At 36.4% G+C, this 24,566-nt stretch overlaps 1 protein-coding gene across 3 annotated transcripts in view; it reads right to left on the bottom strand.

The window, feature by feature from the left end:
* Positions 1 to 24,566, bottom strand: part of NEIL3 (nei like DNA glycosylase 3) — a 58,066-nt gene that overhangs the window by 20,721 nt on the left and 12,779 nt on the right. For all 3 annotated transcript variants that reach the window (XM_063723740.1, XM_063723739.1, XM_024246546.2), the window contains exons 3-6: positions 11,495 to 11,629; positions 10,995 to 11,208; positions 7,490 to 7,564; positions 5,726 to 5,892 (exon numbers count right to left, since the gene is read on the bottom strand). In XM_063723740.1, the coding sequence (XP_063579810.1) occupies positions 5,726 to 5,892; positions 7,490 to 7,564; positions 10,995 to 11,208; positions 11,495 to 11,629 (591 nt within the window). The remainder of the gene's footprint in view (positions 1 to 5,725; positions 5,893 to 7,489; positions 7,565 to 10,994; positions 11,209 to 11,494; positions 11,630 to 24,566) is intronic.

Raw genomic sequence — 24,566 nt, 5'->3', positions numbered from 1 at the left:
AGTCTCCCCATTCTACTCAGAATCTTTCCTTGGCCAAACTGACTCTGTATGCTGCTTGGTCCCTCCCAAGCAGAGAGGCTCCCTCTGTCTCTCATTCCCTCTGCTTGGTTCAGTCATACATGCCTTCTTTCTCTTCCTTGAACAACTCAGAGGCCTCATGCTTTTCTGGGCTACCTTCTTTGAAACTTTTCCCCCACCCTCAGATTGTTACAAGTCATCAGATCTTTTCAACAACGTCCTCCCCACGGACTTATCTGCCACCCTATCAAAAATGAGCCGTCTCCGTCACTATCCGCTATTGTGGCTGATGTTCTTGAGAACACTAATCACCACTTATCATTGCCTCATGTCTTATACATGTATGTATAGATAGGTTTTTTTCTCTTTCTTTTTTTTTTTTTTGAGACGGAGTCTCACTCTGTTGCCCAGGGTGGAGTGCATCGGCGCGATCTCGGCTCACTGCAACCTCCACCTCCCGGGTTCAAGCAATTATCTTGCCTCAGTCTCCCAAGTAGCTGGAACTACTACAGGCACACGCCACCACACCCAGCTAATTTTTGTATTTTTCATAGAGACGGGGTTTCCCATGTTGGCCAGGCTGGTCTCAATCTCTTGACCTCATGAACCTCCCTCTCAGCCTTTTAAAGTGCTGGGATTACTGATGTGAGCCATCATACCTGGCCCAAGAACTATAATTTCTTAACACATAACCTAAAGAACTTTACCAGAAATGGTCTGAGATGATAGCTGAATCTGGTAGTATTCGCCGTCACTGGGAATGCACGGAGGAGAGGCAGAAAGGTCCAATAGAGAGCCTTGCTGTTGCCTTAACTTTGATGATCAAAAGAAAAGGAGCCCATGAAAGAGAGGTAGAAGAAGCAGTGCTATAGGAACAAAGATGGGAAGTGACAGAGAGAATTAAATTCAACTGAGTCGGCTGGCACAGTAGCTTATGCCTGTAGTTCCAACCCTCTCGATAGCTGAGGCAGGAGGATCGCTGGAGGCCAGGAGTTCAAAACCAGCCTAGGCAACATAACAAGACTCCATCTCTAAAAATAAAAATAAAAAATTAGCCAAGCATGATGGTGCATGCCTGTTGTCCCAGCTACTTGGGAGGCTGAGGCAGGAGGGTCACCTGAGCCCAGGAATTCGAGATCACAGTGAGCTATAATCACTCCACTGCACTCCTGTCTTTAAAAAGATTAAAATTTTAAAAATTTAAAAATAATTCAACTGAGTTAGAGAGGGTGAGGCTTGAAGAAGCCTATTTAAGACCTCTGGGAAATAGGTGATTTTCAAGAGAGCAGTTGTAATAGATACGTAGGGGCAAAATTTGTTCATTAAGCCTATATTTATTGAATATTTGTAGATAACTATATTCCAGTGAAAGGAGATCTTTTTAAGAAAAAACTTGGCTAAGTGTGGTGGCTCATGCCTGTAATCCCATCACTTTGGGAGGTGGAGGTGGATGGATCACCTGAGGTAAGGCGTTCCAGACCAGCCTGGCCAACACAGTGAAACCCCATCTCTACTGAAAATACAAAAAATTAGCCAGGCGTGGTAGCATGCGCCTGTGATTCCAGCTACCTGGGAGGCTGAGGCAGGAGAATCATTTGAACCTAGGAAGTGGAAGTTGTAGTGAGCCGAGATCGCGCCACTGCACTCCAGCCTGGGTGATAGAGACTCTGTCTCAAAAAAAAAAAGCCGGGCACAGTGGCTCACGCCTGTAATCCCAGCACTTCGGGAGGCCGAGGCGGGTGGATCACGAGGTCTAGAGATCGAGACCATCCTGGCCAACACGGGAAACCCCATCCTGGCCAACACGGGAAACCCCATCTCTACGTATACGTATGTAACATCTCATGTATACATATGTAACAAAACTGCACGTTGTGCACATGTACCCTAAAACTTAAAGTATAATAATAATAAAATTAAAAAAAAAAAAAGAGTTGGTTTGCAGACAGCACTAAATTCTCATTGACTGGCAACCAACTACAGCCACATTTCCAGACTAGATGGTTTTTAGAGACCTGAATATGTGCTCCTGAAGGAACAAAATATCCTGTGTGCAGCTTTCCAAACGTTCTCCCTGTATACTTTCCCATGTGTTGTTTCATCTTTCAGAAAATCCTTTTCCTACCTCTTGTCTTTGATGAATTTCTATTTCTTTCTATACTAAGCTCAAAGACTGCCTCTTTCAGAAAGACTTCCTTGTCCTTCCCAGGTAGACTTAAGTGCTTCTTCTTCCATACTTCCATTGCCATTAGGATAAACACATCCCTTCACAACAGTTCCATCACGGTGCTTTATCTATTTACCATTTACTTCCCACATTAGCTCTTGAGCACTTTGAGAGGCTGTGTTCTATTTTGTCTTTGTATTCCAAGTACTTGGCATATAGTAGACCCTAATAAATAAAGTAAATAACAGTGAAAAAAATTTAAAGTCCCTAATGAAAGGTAAAGACTACCTCCTCTGTTTTCTTTAAAGGAAATAATACTCACATGCATAAATTATATTAGCTAGCAAATAATTAAGAACCAACAGTAAGCCGGACACGGTGGCTCACACCTGTAATCCCAGCACTTTGGGAGGCCAAAGCAGGCGGATCACTTGAGCTCAGGAGTTTGAGACCAGCCTGGCCAACGTGGTGAAACCCCGTCTCTACTAAAAATACAAAAATTAGCTGGGTGTGGTGGTGGGTGCCTGTAATCCCAGCCACTCGGGAGGCTGAAGTAGGAGAATCACTTGAACCCGGGAGGCGTAAGTTGCAGTGAGCCGAGATCACACCACTGTACTCCAGCCTGGGTGACGAGAGCGAGACTCCAAGACTCCAACTCAAAAAAAAAAAAAAAAAAAAAAAAAGAACCAACAATAAATAGTATCAGGATTAAAAGTGTGATGTGATCAGTAGAAACTGGAAAACTGGGGGAGGACTTCATGAGTTCAGTAAGCTTTCAGCAAGAGAAGAAACAGGAGGATTTAGATAATTGGTAGTGGCCTTTTCAAGACTTCTTCAACTTAACTTGAAATGACTTTACATTAAAATGAGAAAATTTAATCAACATAAAAAAGGTTCAAATACTCACCCAGAAAATAAATGGGATGTACTTATTCGTAGAAAAATCTAAGAACAGGGCAAATCATCCTGGTTTTCAAGCTTTTTAAAATACGTAAACATTTATTTCACAGTGTATAGTTGGTTTTCCAAACAAAGTCTTAAGCTGACTGCCAGTGTAGAAAACAGAATCAGGTCGGGAGGGAAGAGGGATTACAAGGCCCAGAACATTTTCAGCACAGCCTTCCCTAACTCATAGGTCTCTTTTGGGGAACTGTGGGGTCATTGAAATCTAGTTTCAAAAAAACCTTTGACATTCACAACTATTTATATGATGAATGACATATTTATTTGATAATTTTTTAATCTCAAAAGATATCAATTCACAGAAAACCAATACAGAACATTAATCATTTATTTAGTAGACAAATATATATTGAAGGTCTTCTATCTGCCAGCTACTGTGTTCAACGCAGTATCTAGTTACTTGGTCAAATAAATGTATACCTATATTATAAAAAAGTTCCTGTTCATAAAAAACTATGAAAGTTCTTGTTCACAAAATTATGAATGTTCATAAAAAATTAAAAAACATAACTGTATTTTATATATATATAATTATCTAAATGTATTTCAGATGTCTATGACAGTAACATGGGGTGAAGCAGCTGAGTGGAAGATGATATAGAGTGGTGTAGAGGAAAGTATTGGAGAACAAGAAGAGTGATGCAGAAAATGAAACGCAGGGACACAAAGAAAAAGCACACAGCTCTAGACATATTTATGAAGACTTAAGCTGGGACTTCCTCTGCACGCCAGCTCCCTCCCCTGTCCCCAAGCTCTACAGACATGATGGCCCCTCCCACCTCCCGGGTTTCCCACAGCCCAGTAGTGCCCTGAGTCTCTTCCTATGTCCAATCCTATGGTTTTGTTTCCTTTGCTTTTTGTTTCCTGCCCACTTCGTAGTTATAGGTATTTGCTGAAGCTCAGACCTTGGCTCATTTCCTTTTCCATTCTTACTGAACTGAGAAGTTGGAATGCTTCAATCAACAGCACTGTGCTGACAACCTCTCTCATCCTGGATCGCAGCCCCTAAGACATGTCTTCCTGGATATTCCATGGTTCTTTCACATATCTAACACATACTGCATCTTCACTGCTGCATCCCAATTTTCCCAGACCCACAATGTGAAAATTTTTATTATTTGGTCCTGAAACCTTTTGCATTATCCTACCTATCAAATCTGCCACAGTCCTTGTTGACTTTTAAAAAGTTTTACTAGGGTACCATGTCCAGTATCTTGACCCCAGGCTGGTAACCATCGCTTTCCCGTTACTCTGCACCAGCTTCTTTACATGTATTTTCAGTCTCTTCGTTTTCCATGTTAACTATGCTACAATCAACTAAAAGTCCTTAATGCGCTAATTTAGGAAAGACCTTAACCATTCTCCAAACTACTAATGACCCCCACCATTTGATCCCATCCTCCCTGTAAAACTAGCTTTTATTATTCCACAACGTGGAGCCTCTGTTGGGGTTGGCCAGTATTCTCATCATCCCTCCACCATGCCATGTTTATCAATGATTCAAGGTTTGTGGCCATGATCCTTTTTTCCAATTAAATACTGTTTGCTTTATCATTTAATCAAAATTCTATTTTTTGAAGTAAATTTCAAATGATACTTTTTTTAAGTCTAGTCAAGTACAGTAGGGAGAAGGGGGGAAAGAATGGAACAAGGAGCCCCATTCAAATGACGCTTTCTTTGAGATCTTCCCAACCTTCCCGCACATGGAAACCTCTAATATCCCTGAACCCGTGCAGCATTTTATGTGCTTCATGTCATACTGGTACTACTGGCTTATAATCACATATACTGCTATGCAGCTGCTTTATACTGCATAATCTTATAATCACATATACTGCTATGCAGCTGCTTTATACTGCATAATCTTTCTCTTAGATTTCCCCAAAAGGTCCTATGACCTGTTACCAAGGTAACTGTACATTGGGGAAAAGAAAATACTCAGACTTTTTAAGGATTATTGGACACTGGCTCTGAATTGACACTAATTCCAGGAGACAAAAATATCACTGTGCTCCACCAGTCCGGTCAGGTGATCAAGGGAATTTTAGCCCAAATACCTCTCACAGTAAGTCCTCAAACCTATCCTGCGGTTACCTCTCCAGTTCTGGAATAATGCATCATTGGAAGAGACATACTCAGCAACTGGCAGAACCACCACACGAGTTTAGTAAGTGGTCTATTATTTCACCAACAACACATACAATCTGTAAAAAGATCTTGCTCATGTTTTATAGTATTATTTCTAAGTGAAGCAGAGACTTTTGAAGGTAGTTGCATTTTTTCCAATTATTGACATCTCCTGGTACTCACTTTACAAACTAGGTTAAAGGTAAAGGCTAGATATTATTTCCTGAGCCAGAGATTTTCTACCTAAATTCAGAACTGGTTCATAAATCATCTTTGGCTCCCTCAGTTTCTTTGGTGACATTATTTACTATTTCCTTCCAAGGACTAAAATACTTTTGAGTCACGTTCTCTTCTGAATAGCCTGACAGTTGTTCAGTTATATTCTCTGATTATTAGCCTTTCAGTTAGATGGTTAGGGCAAATGGTATCCCTTTAAATTAGATATCTTACCATATGTCAACATGTTGAGGATTTTCTTTTTGACAGTGAGGACAGAAATATGTCATTCTGTTATTGTCCCCAAAGCGGCACACAGTTATTCTGCAGTGGCACCGACCACAATTACGACGCTTGTAAACCTTATAGTGTTTAGAGAGAGCAAGTCCTGCTTTACGGCACTAAAAAGAAAAAAAAAAACCAAAAAATTCTGTTATCCACAAAACAGTGCGGCCAAGGAGCCAAAGACACATTCTCGAAAGTCATCTCTGAAAATCATCTATTAAAAATTTACATATGTTTGTACATATGTCAATATAATCTTTTCTTTCATCAGAGAAAAAGGTATTGACAAGATTTGGTAATATTTGTCAAATAAAATTTGTGTGAAATAAGTCATTATTTAATGACATTAGTATTCAAAATTGCTCTTTGCATAGCTTTATCCTCTTATCTAAATGACATGTAAAAGTTCTATATTTAAAAATGTCTTTTACTCTTTTAAGGTTTTTTTAATTAACCATAACTATATAGTTAAAAGAAAAAGGCTAGATTAGCTTGAAATCTGATTATTTTTAGAAGACTGAAACTGCTCACTCAGTTTCAACAACAAAAAAACTTACTTCTAGGGGAAAAAATTTAATAAGAGCATTTTCTTTGTTGATCTGAAAAAGGACATTTTTTTCTTTTTTAACCTTAGAGATTCACTAAAAAAAGAAAGAAAGAAAGAAAGAAAGAAAGAAAGAAAATAAACATTCAAATACCATCCTAGCAGAGAATATACTCCATTTTGGTATAAATTCTACTTCAAAAGATATTTTGATATATTTTGTCAGTTTTATTCCACTCACAAATATTTAAGGCTCCTACAAAGAAAATATCTTGAGTTTCCATCAGCAGTGTGAAAATTTAAAAGCCCAGAAATATGGCTCACCATGTATTAGCTGAAAACTACACAATTTATATTAATTTAAGGAAAGTATTGAAAGACCCAATTTAATCTGGGTAGAAATGGGCAGTTTTCTATGGTCATCTTTTTCTGGAGGAAGAAGTAAGCAAATGCAACATAGCCATGGTTACTCGAGACAGATCAGCAGAACAAGAGGTTCATTCACATTTTAGGCCAATTAATAAAGAATACTACAATGCCTGCCTTTCTGAACATAGTAAAAATGAAAATTTTGGATACAGAAAATGGACTGTGAAGAAAGAAAAGACATATTTGCATTACTTTGTTTAAAAGATGTGTTTATTGAATTCTACATAAGCATATAGTATATAACTTTCCACATTTACAATTCAGCAAGTGCTTCATTCTCAAAACTGTGGTAGACAGAGAAACATTATTATCCCATTTTACGGATGAAGAAACTAAACTTAAATAAAGTTATCCAAATAATCTAAACCACACAGATAGCAGTAAGTGGCAAAGCTTGACTGAACCAAGGTTATCTGAAAGTGTTACTGTAGGTCGGCCCCTCTAGACTTTCTATATTTTATGTATCCAAAAATAGAAAAAGAGTCTGTGAAATGCCAACATGGCTGCTCCCAACTTGGTATAAAGATAATTGAATATGATTATGGTTAGACGAGTTTGAACTGACCTATGACCTAGAATTTCAAGATGTTAATTACACCCACATAATGTCACTCTCCCTTAATGTACCTCCATGCTCTTTCCACTAGATGGCTATATACAGCTTTCACATTTTTTGGTGCACTCCAAAAGGAAACCACTGACATTTTACATTTTACACAGTTGAAAAATTTTGCTCTTACCCTGTAAAAGAGAATGCTGAAATCACGTATCATTTTCACGAGGTGATGGGTCTGTTCATCTGTTAATTGACAAACCTTAAAGTGGAAAAAACAGCAGAGCCTAGTTTCATGACTTGCTCATTACTGTAAGAAATAATACGCCTTGCCAATTCTGTGAAAGAGAACTGTAAATAGATTTTGAATACAGTTGACCTTTGAACAACATGGGTTTGAATTGGGAGGGTCCACTTATACACAGATTTTTTTCCACCTCTGCCATTCCTGAGACAGCAAGACCAACCCCTCCTCTTCCTCCTCAATCTATTCAATGTAATGATGATGAGGAGGAATATCTTTATGATGACCGACTTCCACTTAATGAATAGTAAATATAAATCTTATGATATTCTTCTGTTTTTTTAGAGACAGGGTCTCACTCTATTGCCCAGGCTGGAGTACAGCGGCATCATCATAGCTCACTGCAGCTTCCAACTCCTGGGCTCAGCCACCCTTCCGCCTCAGCCTCCCAAGTAGCTGGGACTGCAGGCGCAGACCACTACACCTGGCTCTTACGACATTCTTAATAACAATTTCTTTTCTCAAGCTTACTTTATTGTAATACTACATATGTAACACATAAAACATACAAAATATGTGTGAACTATGTTATCAGTAAGGCTTCTCATCAACAGTAGGCTATTAGTAGTTACGTTTTTGAAGAGTCAAAAATTGTATATAGATTTTCAGTGGGGGGGGTTAGCACCCCAATTCCTGTGTTGTTCAAGAGTCAATTGTATATGCATATCTTCTAGAGCTCTATTTCTCATGGATCTATTTAGTACCATTAACAGTAGTTTTATTTTGAACTGATAATATTAATGACAAAATATGATTCCTATTTATAAATTTTAATTGTAAATTCAAGTATTTATTGAATATTTATTCTGTATTAGACATCTTCAAAGTCTCAGCATTGTCTATCAGACATCTTGAGAAGTCTTGCTGGACTCAAAAAAAAAAAAATTACCAAGAACAATATAAAACAGAAAGAAGGGAAGGGAAAATAGGCACAGGAGCAGATGACCACCAAGGTTACTATTGAGCTTTAGAAAAGATATGCATTTCTAAACATGCATGCATTAATATCAAAGTACTTATTAACACATGGAAGAGCTCAGACACAGACCTTACTGAAGAATTTTTTTCGGACACAGCCTAACATAAATCTCAATGTTACCCTTGCAGAATTATTATTTGGCACATGTGCTGTCAATGGTAATCCCAAAAGAAACCGTCTGATGCCTCATGCTTGTTGCCTGTGTGTGAATATGTATATGTACAGCTGACCCTTCAACGACACAGGTTTGAACTGAGCAGGTCCACTTATATGTACATTTTTTTCAATCAAACATGGATGAAAAATATAATATTTGTGAGATGTGAAGCCTGTATGTGTGTAGGGCTGACTTTTTGTATAGCAGTGTCCCTAGGGCCAACTGCAGGACTTGAGATGTATGGATTTGGTCTAGGCAGTACTGCAACTGATCCCCTGTGTATACTGAGGGAAGCTGCATATAAACAGACACATACATGTACAAAGAAAATCACTTATCAGTGACTATAAAAGTGAAAATCTAATCAACATAGTCATCCTGAAAGTATTACACATATTCCTCAGTTGTTCACTTAAACTTTAAAACTTGCATACATCCAAAACATTTATTCCTTTCCAAATCTTACATACTATATATTAAGTCACATCTTGAAAGGTTAAACTGTACTTTTTCAGTAATTGTGCACGTGGTTTTAAGAAGCTAATAGTTAAATTTCAGAAATTTGTGTGTGTGTGTGTGTGTGTGTGACAGAGTCTTGCTCTGTTGCCAGGCTGGAGTGCAGTGGTGTGATCTCTGCTCACTGCAACCTCCGCCTCCCAGGCTCAAGCGATTGTCCTGCCTCAGCCTCTAGAGTAGCTGGGACTACAGGCGTGTGCCACCATGCCCAGCTCATTTTTGTATTTTTAGTAGAGACAGGGTTTCACCATGTTGGCCAGGATGGTCTCAATCTCTTGACCTCGTGATCTGCCCGCTTCAGCCTCCCAAAGTGCTGGGATTACAGGTGTGAACCACCGTGCCTGGCCAATGTCATTAACTTTTAAACCCCCAGGCATTATGGGTAAATGATCTTTTCCTAGATAGATGGCTGGCTGGATGCAGAGATAAAAAGTAAATTCTCAGTGCGTCACAGATAACAATACCCTGGGTTCATTTTTTCAAAAACAACTTTCGTAGAGGTCTAAGTGATTTTTAAAAAGCTCACTCTTGTTTAAGTTCTGTTTCATTATTTCCATACTGAACTCACTTGTTCCAAGTATCAAAAAGCAGAATCTAATCAGACTTATCATTAACTGGCTTCTTTTAAAGCTTCATTCCTACTGATTTGGGTATTACTAAAACTATCTAGTAAGTATCTACACAAAGTAAAAAAATAACCTGGGTTTATGTAAAAGATAATTTAGTTAATAGAGTCAATTACGTGAAAAATAATTCAGCTAAAAGAGCTAAAAATTAATTTAGTTAGTAGCAACAGGTCTTGATAAAAGCCCTAATGTAGAGGTCTTCCCTAGAAACTAAAATGTATGTATTCTACCTGGGTTAGGGTTCTCACCTCTCTTACCCTCTTAGAACATTGCTATATTCATCACCATTCCCTTTTCTACAATTTTAAACTCTGCCATTTAACCACTTTTTTTTTTTTTTTTTGCAACATATAAATAAGTCCAAGTCTCTCCAGTTGTAGAACAAGAAAAAAATAAAATAACAAACTCATGTCTTGTCCTGGAATCCCCTCTAGCAGGCCAATATTTTCCCTTCACTTCAGCCTATGTGAACAAGGGCTCTACATTTTGCTTTCATTTCCTCACTGATCACTTATTCCTTGGTCCCTGCTGCCTGCCTTCCATTGCTATCCTTCCACTACAACAGCAGCTTCTAATGTCACCAACAGCTGTAATCAGGAATACACGAGTGTGTGCAGAACATGTACTTACTATGCCAGAGAGAGAAAATAAGTTGTGAGTTAGTTCATTCACATATTCCACAAATATTAATATCTAATGCCTACCATACACCACAGGCCACGTTCTAGATGCTGGATACTTCAGTGAACAAAAGCCTTGTTTTCTTTTGAGACTGTGTTCTAGCAGAAGGAGACAGCTTTTAAACAACCAGTATAATAAGTAAATATGTTATGTTTGAAAGGGATACCTGGTATGGAGAGAACAAAAAGCAGGGCAAGTTAAGGAAGACTGATAGAGTGAAATGTGGAGTGGGAGGGTGTGCACAAGGCAACTGTAAGTGCAGTGGTCGGAGCCGGCTGCACCGAGAAATTGACCTGAGTAGAGATGGGAAGCAGGACACCTGAAGTCTGATGAGACTGTGTTACTGAAATGCAGAGTTAAGGCTTCCACGTTGGTTCCTTCACAGTACTGAAAAATCAACAGATAATTAAAAAAATACTTAAAACTTACTTTAACAGCTGGGTGGAGACCACTATCAAAGAGAGCTTCATTTTTGATGATGTTCCCTACTCCAGGCAATACGTTCTGATCCATTAGCACATCACCTAGCATCCGGCCCTTCTGTTTTTTAACTTCATTTTCTGCTCTCAAGAAACTAAATTCAGGTGAACATACATCTAACTCTTTCATCATTCTTATTCTCTGTTGGCTTTCCATTGAGTTTCTATAGAAAGAAATATAAAATACATTAATCATAAGTCTGGTTATAATTTCACAAAGTGTCATTTAAAATGAGCTTTGCTATAAGCACTTTATGTTAATCAGGGTATAAGAGTTATCTATGCAAACAACAAAGACTTTACAAATTATATTATCTGAAGGCTTCTTTAAAATGAGGTTTCATCAATTACAAACTATTTATTTGTTTGTTTCTTTAGTCACACATGTGATGTCCCAAACCAAGCTCTGCAGTATTGCAGCTTAAGTACTTTCATTTAATTTTTTTTTACCTGAGTTCTACTGATGAGTCAAAGAAACAAATCAAATCTTTGGTGAGCTGCACTTCCAAAACAGGAGAAGCTCCATTTTTATATTTGTACTCAAGTGGATTAATCATGATGGAGCCTTTCATTCCGAAATGAATCCTGAAACAAAATCAAACCCATTTTTGAATGGCAGAAAGTATATCATTTATCAAGCTTTTTTCCTGTACTATCATTTTTTTTGGATTATAAGCAAACAAATGTTAGTCAGGATAGACACTTTTAAAGGGCAGAAACCAGTAGTAAGATTATTATATATTTTTCTCTCATGACTTTGTATCCTTATAAAGATAGAAGACATGACAATCAGTTTTTCAACTCAAAAGTAAAATAACTTCTCAAAGAAATAATAAGGTATCAACAATAAGCCCAAGAAAATACACCCCTGCTCCTCTTTTCTTGTCAGATGAAGTATCTTTTATTCACGCAACAGTCTAGCATCTCTTGGCATTTTCTCAGATTCAAAGGCTTGGGATGAGATAAGGCTAAGTTTAAGTTGCCTATAGTTTGTGTTTTCATAAATTCTACAAAGCCACTAATATTCAAATTCCTTATTTCTAACCACAATGGATTGGAAATAATTACCTATTGCAAAATAATATCTATGGTTTAAGATGCTCTTTTCCCCCCTTGTTTTGCACTAGGCAATGAAACAATTTTTTTATTTTTGCAAAATCTTATGTATCAAAAAAAAGAGAGAACAAGTCAAAATGCTATTGTCCTCAATTCTTTTCATTTTCTTTTACTTTTATATGTATTGGGAAGAGGAGATTTATAAATATTTACGGTTAACTTGAAAGCCACAATGCAGTGATGAAAAATTCATAACCTCTCAGATTTTATAGGATTGATTAGCATGTCCAGTTTTTAAAAAAAGTAGTTCTGTAAGACCTCTGAGGATGAAGATCAAAAATGATTCTCAAGATGAAATACTGTGTTCTGCCTTTCAAATCCTTCTCCTTATAGCTTTGTTGAGTTAATAAATATGGCTCTTTTGGCAGCAAATGCTACTGCTCTGTGCTTCTAATTGCGGAGCACCATGTTATAGTATTGTACAAGGTTAACCAGTCTAACTTTAAAAATGTGGGTTTTAAACTCTGTGTGCCCTACTATCAATCATAAATGCATTTTACATGCCCCATAGTTCTTGACAGGAAAAATGTGTGCCTGTAAGTACTCCATAATTTAGCTTACGGTGGTTCAACCCCAGTGAAAGGCGTACAACTGTCATGCCCAGAAGCCATCATATCTAAAATCTTTTCAGCTGCATGGCTCATAAAGTGGATTCTAAATCACTTTCTATAATGAAACCACATCCACATAAAAAATCTCAAAGGTTAAGACCCAATTCAAATGCAGGAGTAGCCCCAGCAAGAACCTTAGATCAAATCGGTATGGCTCTGTCTTATAAATCAATTCATTTTTAGGAAAAAAGTGCATAAAATGTTTTTTTAAATTTTTATTTATTTTGTTTTATTAAATAGTTAGATATTATAATTGAGCCCCAATAAACCAACACATCTCGTGGGTTTATTACTAAGTACCTTTGACCTTAAACTACAAAAAATGTATCAGTATCATGAAAATATTTGAGGTACAGTAAACATCTATACTGTGACAACAATTGATACTGATTTTTTTTTTTTTTTTTAAACCAGGACATAGGCCCATACTACATAAAGAAAAGACATTTTTAGGGTTTCATTTGCTTTTCAAGATTCCTCATAATTAATTAGTTTAGGAAACTTTTATCAGATCCTTATTTCTATCTCAAGCTCCTTCTACCAACCCAAAAGGTTACCCGAGACAATTCATTCTGCATAATAGAAGTCTACCTGCCAACCACAGTTGCCTGGTCCAAGGGTGGGTATTAGGCTTAACCTGAACAGGTCTCCGTCATTTTCTCAGATCCTGTGCCTTTGATACAGTTGATTCAGAAATAGACACCTGTCCCAAGCTAGATCCATCAGTATCCAAGCTGGATTCATCAATTTTTCTGATGAATTTAAAGATGTAGGACCCAGGGAGATCCTGTTAGCATTAAGAGATCTAATATGAGAGCTGTCTATGGGAATGATTCCCAATGTGAGCACCAGCAAAGCAAAGGAAGGTCTCCCTGCAGAGAGGAAGACTACAGAAGATTTCAGTGAGGAGCAGAGTGAAGAAATGAAGAGGAATCCTAATAGTTTTTAGTCTTTGCTTGCTTTAGTTCTCCTTGAAGCCTGCCTGTATTCTCTTCAGGTTTTGTAAGATACTCCATATGCTTTTTTAAATTTTAAAAAAGTTTTTGGTACCAAAGTCAACAAAAGATAATAAATAATTATCGAACTTGCTTGAGTTGGGCTTCTGTCGCTTGCAACTAAGTTCTAATATGAAAATGTGCCCAAAGTAAAAATTCAATTAGTAGTAAGAAAATTCCTCTCATTAGAAATATCTTCCTAAAGAAACTAGTAAATAAGCCCTGATCCTATTTTAAGAATCAGCCGTATTCTCCAAGCTACCACTGTCAGAATAACCTGAACATCCTTAAGCAAGCACAAATAGCATAAACAAAGCAGTACTGTCACAGTTTCACATTAATGACAACTACATTTTGCAAAATAGGGCAACAGCCTATAAAAATTTTCAAGTGGTCAGAAGTGTCCTAAGGGTAATAAAGATTGGAAAATGTAGAATATAATAGTTGTAAAACCTATGCTGGGAATTTTTTTAAAAAGAATGTAAAAAGATATGGTTTTAACAATGCTAAAAAAAAAAAAAAATAGGAGTTCTGCTTCTACTTAGGATGCAGAAGGCTGAAAGTGAACATAGCCACCACTCCAACAAGGAGAAAAAAAATCACATTATCTACAAAATCATACATTTTCTTAAGCCCATCAGAGACATGAGATTGCAACGCAACCAGGTAAGCTAAATTCCAAAATGTGACAAGCCCCGCCATGGAAAGTAAAGTCAGAATACACAAATGGTTTCACCTATGGCAGAGCACAAGAGGAAGAGAAGGCTACTATAAAAATGGGAAAGCAGAAAACTGCAAAAGTTTCAACAAACTTTCAGATACTGAATGTGGGCTGGTGTGACAGTTTAGAATCCCCGGAGCCCCAGACACAAGGAGAATACACACTCGTGGGCCCATGTGAAAGATGTGAGTGACAGCGAGAGACCTGAAAGAGCTGCTCTTGGTGGCATGATACCTGTCTTCAGGAAACTCTGTCTGCTTCTTGAACACTTCTTTCAGATGAAGTCCGAGTCCTAAAAAGTCTTCAAGCTGCTGGGGCCAAGGGAGAGGTAGAAACAAAGGTCGTATCTGTCCTTGAGGGAGGAACAGGAAACTTCCTCTGCGCAAACAATATGTCTTATACTGAATAACAACCATAAGCAGTCTGCCACAGGAGAGCAGCGGAAACCCTTCGGCCACCCCGGCCCAGGCAAAGGTACCCTGGCCTGTTGAGGGTGAGGTAGAAGCAAAAGCCATCTGTCCCTAGAGTTGAAACAGAAAATCGGCTTTGGCACAAAATACTGTGATGATACAAAGAGAAATCTGCTCCCACTAGAAGACAGGCAGGAAGCTCTCTGACCCAAGTACACCCACAGGTGCAAGGCAGAGTTTGGCTGCCATAGGAGGGCAAGGGACAGTAACCCTAAGAAAACTGCGACCTTGGGTTCTACACACACAAAGGCCTGCCCAAGTCTCAGGCTAGTCCAGAAGTAAAAATCCCCACTATCCCCATTGTGAGCCTCCCACTGAGTCACAAGTGACAGCAGCCTACATGGTGGAGAGGTAAGAACACAGAGACTTTCTCTGTGACATGAATATGCAAGATGTGCTGAAAGCTGAGAGTTGAGCAGCAACAGAGAGAAACCATCCACTGCGAAACCCGACCACACACAAGGCATAAAGTAGCAGTAGCAGCTGGGGTTTTGAAGTTGTTGGTGCACTGAAGCCAACCCAAACAAAGCAAAACTCAAACCAAGGTCAACTACTTTACTAGAGTCACTTAATCCCTGACACTAATGACTGATAGAAGAGGCATGACTGTTTCTGAGCTTAAATATAATTTAGCTCTTATTTGTCTATACATGGTGTCTGGGATTTAGCTTTTTGTCTTCTATAGACAATGTCTAGGATTCAAAAAAATTATAAGACACATATATACACATAAAGATTAAAAAAGTATCAAGAGATAAAGATATCAAGAGAGAAAGCAGTCAACAGAGCCAGACCCAAAGATGCACCAGATGTCATATCTATGAGACAGGTGATTTAAAAGTAATGCTAAATTAATTTTAAACTTAAAATATTGATTCTTAATCAAATTTGATATTATATATTAGTTATTAATATGTTAATGATTTAACATATGTAAGGATCTAGTATAAAGGCACATGAACAGGTGCGATATTTCAGCAGAGAAACAAAAATACATGATAGCAGGGATAAGACACTTCTTCAATGAGCAGACCAGCAGACTGCACAGAGCAGAGGAAAGAATAAGTGAAACTGAATATAGATTAATAGAAATTATCCAAACCTAAGAAAGAGAAAAAAGGATGAAAAAGATAAAATAGAGCATGTTCCTTAAATATGCCTGGAGTTTTCTTTCTTGAGAGGTTTTAAACTGTCAACTCAACTTATTTAAAACATAGAAAGTAACTCATATTATTTACTTTTCTAGCGTATGTTTTGCTCATTTGTGTCTTTCAAGGAATCTGTCCATTTATTTTAGTTGTTGAATTCACGGACATAAATTTGTTATGTAATATATAGTGTCCTATTTCTATTCAAATAACAACTTGAGGATCTGCAGTAATGTTCCCTTTGTCATTCCTCATAGTGTTTATTTGTGAGCTGTATTGTCCAATATGGCAGCCACTACTGACATGTGGCAAGTGAGCACTGGAAATGTTATTAGTTCAAATTAATGTGTACTCCAATTATAAAATACACAGTAGATTCTGAAGACTTAGTATAAAAAAAGAATGTTACATAGCTTATCAATAATTGTTTATATTGTTTATATGCTGAAATATTTCGCTTAGGTTAATAAAATACATTATTAAAATTGATTTCTTTTTGCTTTGGTTAATGCGGCTATTGGAAGATTTTAAATTATATATATGTCTCCCATGTTTATATTGGACTGCATTGAGCTAAAAGTTTATCATTTTTATTACACTTTTCAAAGAACCAATTTTTGGTGTCATTCATTTTTATTATGCTTTTCAAAGAACCAATTATTTGCTTCATTGATTTTTTTCTCTATTGCTTTCATTTTTAAATTCCATTGATTTCTGTTCTTATCTTCATTATTTCCGTCCTTCTGTCTGTTTTGGGTTTAATTAGCTCTTACTCTTCTAGTTTTTTATATGGAAGCTTAAATCTTACAGAATTTTATTCATTTATAATAAACATTTAATGCTAGAACATTCCCTCAAGCATTGCTTTAGCTGTGTCCTACAAATTTTGATCTGGTGTTTTCATTTTCATTCAATTCAAAATATGTTGTAACTTCCTTTGTGATTTATTTGACACATGAGTTTAGAAGCACATTGATTTCCAAATACTTAAAATTTTTCAGCCAGGTGCAGTGATCCTGGCTGTAATCCCAGCACTGTAATCCCAGTAACTCACGCCTGTAATCCCAGCACTTTGGGAGGCCAAGGCGGGTGGATGACCTGAGGTCAGGAGTTCGAGACCGGCCTGGCCAACATGGTGAAACGCCTCTACTAAAAATATAAAAATTAGCTAGGCATGGTAGCAGGCGTCTGTAATCCCAGCTACTCAAGAGGCTGAGGCAGGAGAATCACTTGAACCCGGGAGGTGGAGGCTGCGGTGAGTGGAGATCACTCCATTGTACTCCAGTCTGGGTGACAGAGCAAGACTCCATTTGGAAAAAAAAAAAAAAAAAAAGATTTTTCTAGGTATCTCAATAATTTCTAGTTTAATTCTGTTGTAGTCAGAGAGGATTCTTCCATGATATCAATATTTTTAAATTTGTTAAGACTCATTTTGTTGTCCATAATCTGGTCAATCTTGCTAAGTATTCCACGTGCACTTGAAAAGCATGTGTTGTTGGGTGGAATGTTCTCTACTTGTCAATTAGGTCAAGGTGGTTGATAGTGTTGCTCAGGTCTTTTATCCTTGCTGATTTTTGCCCACTTGTTCTATTAGTTACTGACAAGAGAGTGTTGAATTATTCAACAATATTAGTTTCTCTTTGCCCTTTCCATTCTAGCACTTCTTGCTTTACATCTTTTGAATTTCTATTAGGATTACTACATTTTCTTGATGAATTAACCCTTTAATCTTTGTTTAATGTCCTTCTTTACCCTCAGTAATATTCCTCGATCTGAAATCTACTTTGATTTTATTCTAGCTACTCCAGCTTTCTTTTGATAAGTGTTTCCATAGTATTTCTGTTTCCATCCTCTTATTTTAACCTGCATCATTATATTTCAAGTGGTTTTCTTATAGGCACGTTATAGTTGGGTCTTGTATTTTTATTCAATTAATTTCTGCCAAATAATTGGGATGGTTAGATTATTTGCATTTAATGTGATTATTTTTATGCTTTGATTTAAATATACTGTATTACTATTGTTTTCTATTTGTTCCCTCTGTTCTTTGTTCATCTTTTAATGCATTCTTTTGGATTGAGCATTTTTAAAAATTATATTTTATCTCCATAGCAGCTTATTACTTTTACCACTTTGAGTTTTTTTTAGTAGTTGCTCTAGGTTTTATAATACACATCTTACACTGTGATACAAGTTATCACTGAGATACCTTGTATCACAGTGTAACTTCAAATGATATGCAAAATGTATATTGCAACAACATTAAAGTAGTGTACCATCATTTTCCTATCTCATTATTTGTACTATTGTTGCAATGCATTTTACTCTGACATATGTTATAAAGTCCACAATAAATTGTTATTATGCTTGCTTTAGATATAGAACATAAGAGAAAAACATCTTTTATATTTACTTCCAAGTTTCCCATTCCCAGTTTTTTCTTTCTGTAGGTTCAGATTTCTATCTGTTATTATATCCCTTATGCTGGACAGACTTTCACTTCTCTTGCACTGCAGGTCTCCTGCTACTACATTCTCTTAGCTTCTTTTTTTCGAAAAAGTCTTTATTATACCTTCATTTTTAATAGATATTTTAGATGGGTTTAGAATTGAGTTGAGAGGTTTTTTCTTTCAGCAAACATTGCTCTGTTGTCTTCTGTCTTATATAATTTCTGTAAATGTATTTCTTAGCTTTGTTCCTTTGTATTAATATGTAATGTTTCTTCTTCTCTGCTTCCAGCACTTTCTCTTCATCTTTGGTTTTTAGCACATTGGCTAGGTATGTATGAGGGACATTCGGTTTGATTTGAGGCTCTTTTAGCTTCTTGGATCTGTGGTTTGTTAAGAAAATTCTTGGCCATTTAAATCCAAAGATGTCTTCTGTTCTGTTCTTTCTTTCTTCTAGGATGACAGTTACAAGAATGTTAGATTATGTCACCTTGTTCCATAGCTTTGTTAATCCTGTGCAATTCTTGGCCATTACTTCTTTTAAAAATGTCTTCTGTTTTGTTTATTTCTCTTTCCTTTCTGGAACTCCAAATACATCAGACCAGTTGATGTTATACCAATAACAAATCTACAAAAATGTTTCTGGAATATCAGATAAAACTCAGTGGGAGGCCATCATTACCCTAATACCAAAATTAGACAAAGGCAGTAACAGAAAAATAACACTATAGTGCAATATCTCTTATGAAGACACATGCAAAACTCCTCAATAAAATATTAACAAATCAAATCCAGAAACATATAGAAAGGATAATCCATCATGACAAAGTGGAGTATATTCCAGGAATCCAAGGCTCATTCAAAATTTAAAAATCAATCAATATAGAATTCCACACATAAACAAATGAAGTAAGAAAGGCAATAGGATGATCTCAATAGATGCAGAAAAAATACCTGAAAAATTCAACAAATTAGAAATAAAAGAGAAATTTTTTGATTTAATAAAAGAAAATAAAGCTAATATCACAGACAACAAGGCAAACTTATTTGCTCTCACCACTACTACTCAACATCATGCTGGGGGTCCTGGCCAGTGCAATAAAACAAGAAAAAGGAATAAAAGGCATATAGGGTGTGGGGGACAAGGGGAGGAAGAGCATTAGGACAAACACAATGCCTGCGAGGCTTAAAACCTAGATGACAGGTTGATAGGTGCAGCAAACCACCATGGCACATGTATACCTATGTAACAAACCTGCACGTTCTGCACATGTATTCTAGAACCTGAAGTAAATTTTTTTTTTTAAAAAAGGCATATAGATTAGAAAGGAAAAAATAAAACTGCTTTAATTCACAAATGATATAATCATCTACGTAGAAAATACTAAAAGTATACAAGAAAAAGCGACTAGAACTATAGTGAGTTTAGCAAGTGTATTAGTCTGTTTTTACACGCCTGTAAAGAACTTCCCTGAGACTGGATAATTTATAAAGGAAAGAGGCTTAATTGACTCGCAGTTCCACATGGTTTGGGAGGTCTCAGGAAACTTACAATCATGGTGGAAGGTGAAAGGGAAGCAAGGACCTTCTTCAGATGGCAGCAGGAGAGAGAAGAGAAAGAGAAGGGAGAAGAGCCTCTTATAAAACCATGAGATCTAGTGAGAACTCACTCACTATCACAAGAACAGCATGGGGGAAACTGCCCCCATGATCCAATCGCCTCCTTCCCTTGACACATGGGGATCACATACTCCCCCGCACCTCGACAAGTGGGAATTACAATTCAAGATGAAATCTGGGTGGGGACACAGAGCCAGATCATATCAGCAAGGTTGCAGGATACAAGGTCAATATACACACAAAAATTGTATTTCCATACACTGCAAATGAACAATCAGAAATTCAAATTTTAAAAAAGTACCCTTTACAATAGCTCCAAAAAAACCCACTTAGTTACAAATATAAAATATGTCTGAAGCTGAAAATCACAAAATACTGATAAAGAAATGAAGGAAGATCTAAATACATATTAATATATACTGTGTTCACAGAGTGGAAGACAATAATGTCAGCATGTGAATTATCACCTAATTGATCTATAGATCCAACACAAGGCCAATCAAAATGCCAGAAAGAACTCTGTAGAAATCAACAAGCTAAGTCTAAAATGTAGAAAGATAACTAAAATAACAAAAATAAAACTTTTTTTTTGAAAAAAAAAAAAGAATAAAGTCAGAGGACTGACACTACTTAATTTAAACTGACTTTAAAGCTACTTTAATTAAGACAGTGTACTACTGGTGAAAGGACAGACACAAAAAAAATGATAAAAGAATATCATTTTATCTGATATTCTTCTGAATGGAGAGTTCAGAAATAGACCCACACATATATGGTCAACTAATTTTCAGCAAAGTTGCAAAGAAATTCAATGGAGAAAGGATAATCTCGTCAACAATGGTGCTGGAAAATATACACACAAAAAGACAAAGTTCAACTCTAGCCTTGTACCATATACAAAAAAGAACTCAAAATAGATCATAATCCTAAACAGAAGAGCTAAGTCAATAAAACTTCCAGAAGAAAACAAACAAGGAAATGTTGATTAATTTGCATTAGGCAGATATTTCTTAGACTAGTCACAAAAACTATGAACGAACCATGAAAAAAAAATTTGATAAATTAGGTTTCATCAAATTTAAAAATTTTTAATCTTCAAGAGATATGGTTAAGAAAATGAAGAGAAAAGCCACAGATTGGGAGAAAATACTTGCAAAACATGTATCTGATAAATGGCTTACATCTAGAATATATACAGAATACTATAACTCAATAATACAAAAATATATCCAATAAAAAAGGAAAAAATTAATAGACACATCACCCTATAAAATATACAAACAGCAAATAAGCACATTGCATCAGATATCATTAGTTAGTAGGGAGAAGAAAATTAAAATCATAATGAAATACACTGTACACCTATTAGAATAGCCAAAATTAAAATGAGTGACAATACCAGGTACTGGCAAAGATGCTGAGTAACTGAAATTCTCATACTCTGCTGGTAAGAATGTAAAATGGTACCACCACTTTTAAGAACAGTTTGGCAATTTCCTCTTAAAGTCAAACATATGCTTACCAAATGACTTAGAAATTCTAATCCAATGTATTTATCCAAGAGAAATGAAAATATATGTCCATACGTATGTCATATGTATGTGAATATTCATAGCAATTTTATTCATAATATTAAAAACTTGAAACAATCCAAATCTCCATCATCTGATGAATGAATTAACAAAATATGGTACATTCATACAATGGGAGACTACTTAGTAAAAGAAAAGAAAGTACCACTGATACTTCAAACAATACGAAAGAATCTTAAAGTATTATACAGAGTAAAAGTACACTTCTATTTCTCCTAACATGTTACATGATAATACAGAAACTATGTTGAAGCTGTAAAACTCTTTCATAAGTAACATATGATGGATTCAATAAAGACATTTCAGCAAACTAAAAAGAATCATTATATTATCTCTTGCATAACTGATTTGAGGTTCACACTTAAACCCCAATAAATTATAAAATCAATCATGTATAAGGCATTTCTAAAATGGCAAAGCCTCCAAAATATCTCAGATATATTTTCTGGTCTCTGAGCACGTATAACTGCAAAAGCCAGAGTCATGTAAATCACAAACTGAAACAGCAAAGGGTCTTGGAAAAATATATTTATCTATCTATCTTTTAAATTTTAGTCCAAAATGCAACAGCTATGTCCATTTTGATTAAAATGATAGCTTAAGTGTGAGTGCAGCTGGATGAACATGCATATAAATATTTGCACACACTATACTGGCAATGTGGCAATGTACGCATCCAAAGTTAATAAAGATTATACCTGGTAGTGGGATTGAGAATGTATTATTTTACACTTATTTTCATTATTTTTCAGTTTTCTCTACTGAGTACTTGTTACATGTATAGCAAAAACTTCAAGTGACGTTTGTGTTGTTTTAGTTGAGTTACTGGAAAGTGTTCAGAAGTTGTACAAGTAGTAATCACACATAACACCACAACAGTGCTCTTAAAATAAATGTATATCAAATAATTTTTAGTATTCCTTGGCACTATCAGGAGCACTTGAATATATCACTTAGTAGGTAGAGAAGTAATCACTCTCTAATTTGTATCTTTCTGATGTGTGGATTTTTACAGGGCAGATTCTTTTGGAGGGCTATGCTTGTATTCTACTTTCATTAACAAATGAATCCCAGGAGATTCAACAAATGAATCCCAGGAGATTCATGGCCTGACCTGTGAGATGCACATACTTTATGACTAAACTCTGCGGGCAACTTTGCTTGTGGAAAGTTGGGTATCAAGGGAAAACTGTGAGCAACCTTTAAACATGTTTCCTGCTATATGCTCTATCAAATGCAGACAAGCCAGGTGGCTGGGAGGCAGAAGTAAAAAATGAAGACTGCATTTCTATTGCAGGTGCACAGACCTGCAGCCTTACAAAAAGATCACATTTCTTTGAGAGAGTTATCCATTCCTCCAAGAAGCACAGGTTGGAAGTACATTTTTTGAACTTCTGTTACATTGTGAAAGGGGAGCAAATGATTTTAGGTTCAGATTCCAACAGCAGATCTGCCATTGACCTTGAATTCTTATGTCCAATAGTTGTTATGGCTGCAGGAAATTGAAAGGAAGCAAGCCACTGCATTTTTCCCACCCATATACTGACAAAGGTACTCTCCAGGGAGGGCACTAGTTCAATGAGTTTGAAGAAGTGATTGTCCTTGTTTAGAACTTCATGGAACACTTACTGACAGCCCTGTGCTGAGAAATGACTTCCCCCTTATCAGTCTGGTGGAGAGCACTTGATAAAAACCCCCTCTCATCTTACAGAAATAAATCTGTACCTAACACCAGAGAATCAATAACATATCAATGTTTTCAACTATCGTGCATAGATCCCATTGTGTACTACTCTATCCAGAGCTACGAGTTTTCAATCACATCAATCTACTACAGCAGCAATGTAACCTGCAATATATCATTACTGCATGAACAACTAGGCATATGCTGATGTTATCAATTCCAGACTAAGAAAAACCATGAAGTGACAATGTTGTCCAAGGACAGCAGCTGCTGACAATGAAAAGAGAACACCTCAAAGGAAAAGCAATTACATAAACCCTGGATTACTCTAAATATGTGGTAGATGAGATGCAATAAAGAATAATCATATAGTATCATCTCTTTGTGACAATTATTCACCTTTGGTTAGCATGGGGTCCAGGAACGGGTCTTTTCTTTTAAGTAAAAGGTGATAACTGTGGTCAGTATCTTTAAACAGCACTAAAAATGATTCGAGGAAGCAGTATCAATTTTTACAGTTGGCAAAAGCTTAGGCTAAACTCAGAAAAGACAGAATGAGATTGGGTAGACATATTAACTCAAAGGCCACTTTCATTTTCCTGCAAAAATTAAATATGTGATCATGCATCACAATTACATATATTTTGACTTTTTTATCATTAAGTCAACAAAGGAAGTAGGTTGCTAGTCCTTCTCTGCCACTATATTAGCCATGAATTTCCATGGGAACTGTGAAACAATGGAGAACCTGTTATTTCTCTGGAAAGTTTTTACATTCTCTAAGTAAATTTCCAAATTCCATTCAAGGCTTCAGAGAAAGCAGGAAGCCAGAGAAATATTTAAAAATCAACTGATACATTTAAACCAAACTAGGGCCTGTCACAAATAAAAAGTAACCGATGTCACTGAATACAATAAACATTTGCTAAAAACAAGGAGAGACTTGTGGTATAGGGAGCTTGAGGACTAGCAAAACAGATGTGTTGCTCTAATACATCTTGGGAAGCCCTGTAAAATGACTGTCTTCCAAGTAATGATGACATCAGAATTTATTCTTCTGCTGTTTATTGATTTCCATGATAGAATCACAACCTCTCATATTGGAGCTCTCTTAAAAA

The sequence above is a fragment of the Pongo abelii genome, chromosome 3, assembly GCF_028885655.2.
Source record: "Pongo abelii isolate AG06213 chromosome 3, NHGRI_mPonAbe1-v2.0_pri, whole genome shotgun sequence".
NCBI classification, from domain to species: domain Eukaryota; kingdom Metazoa; phylum Chordata; class Mammalia; order Primates; family Hominidae; genus Pongo; species Pongo abelii.
The sequence above is the reverse complement of the archived record's forward strand: the minus strand, read 5'-3'. Positions and strand labels throughout refer to the sequence as shown.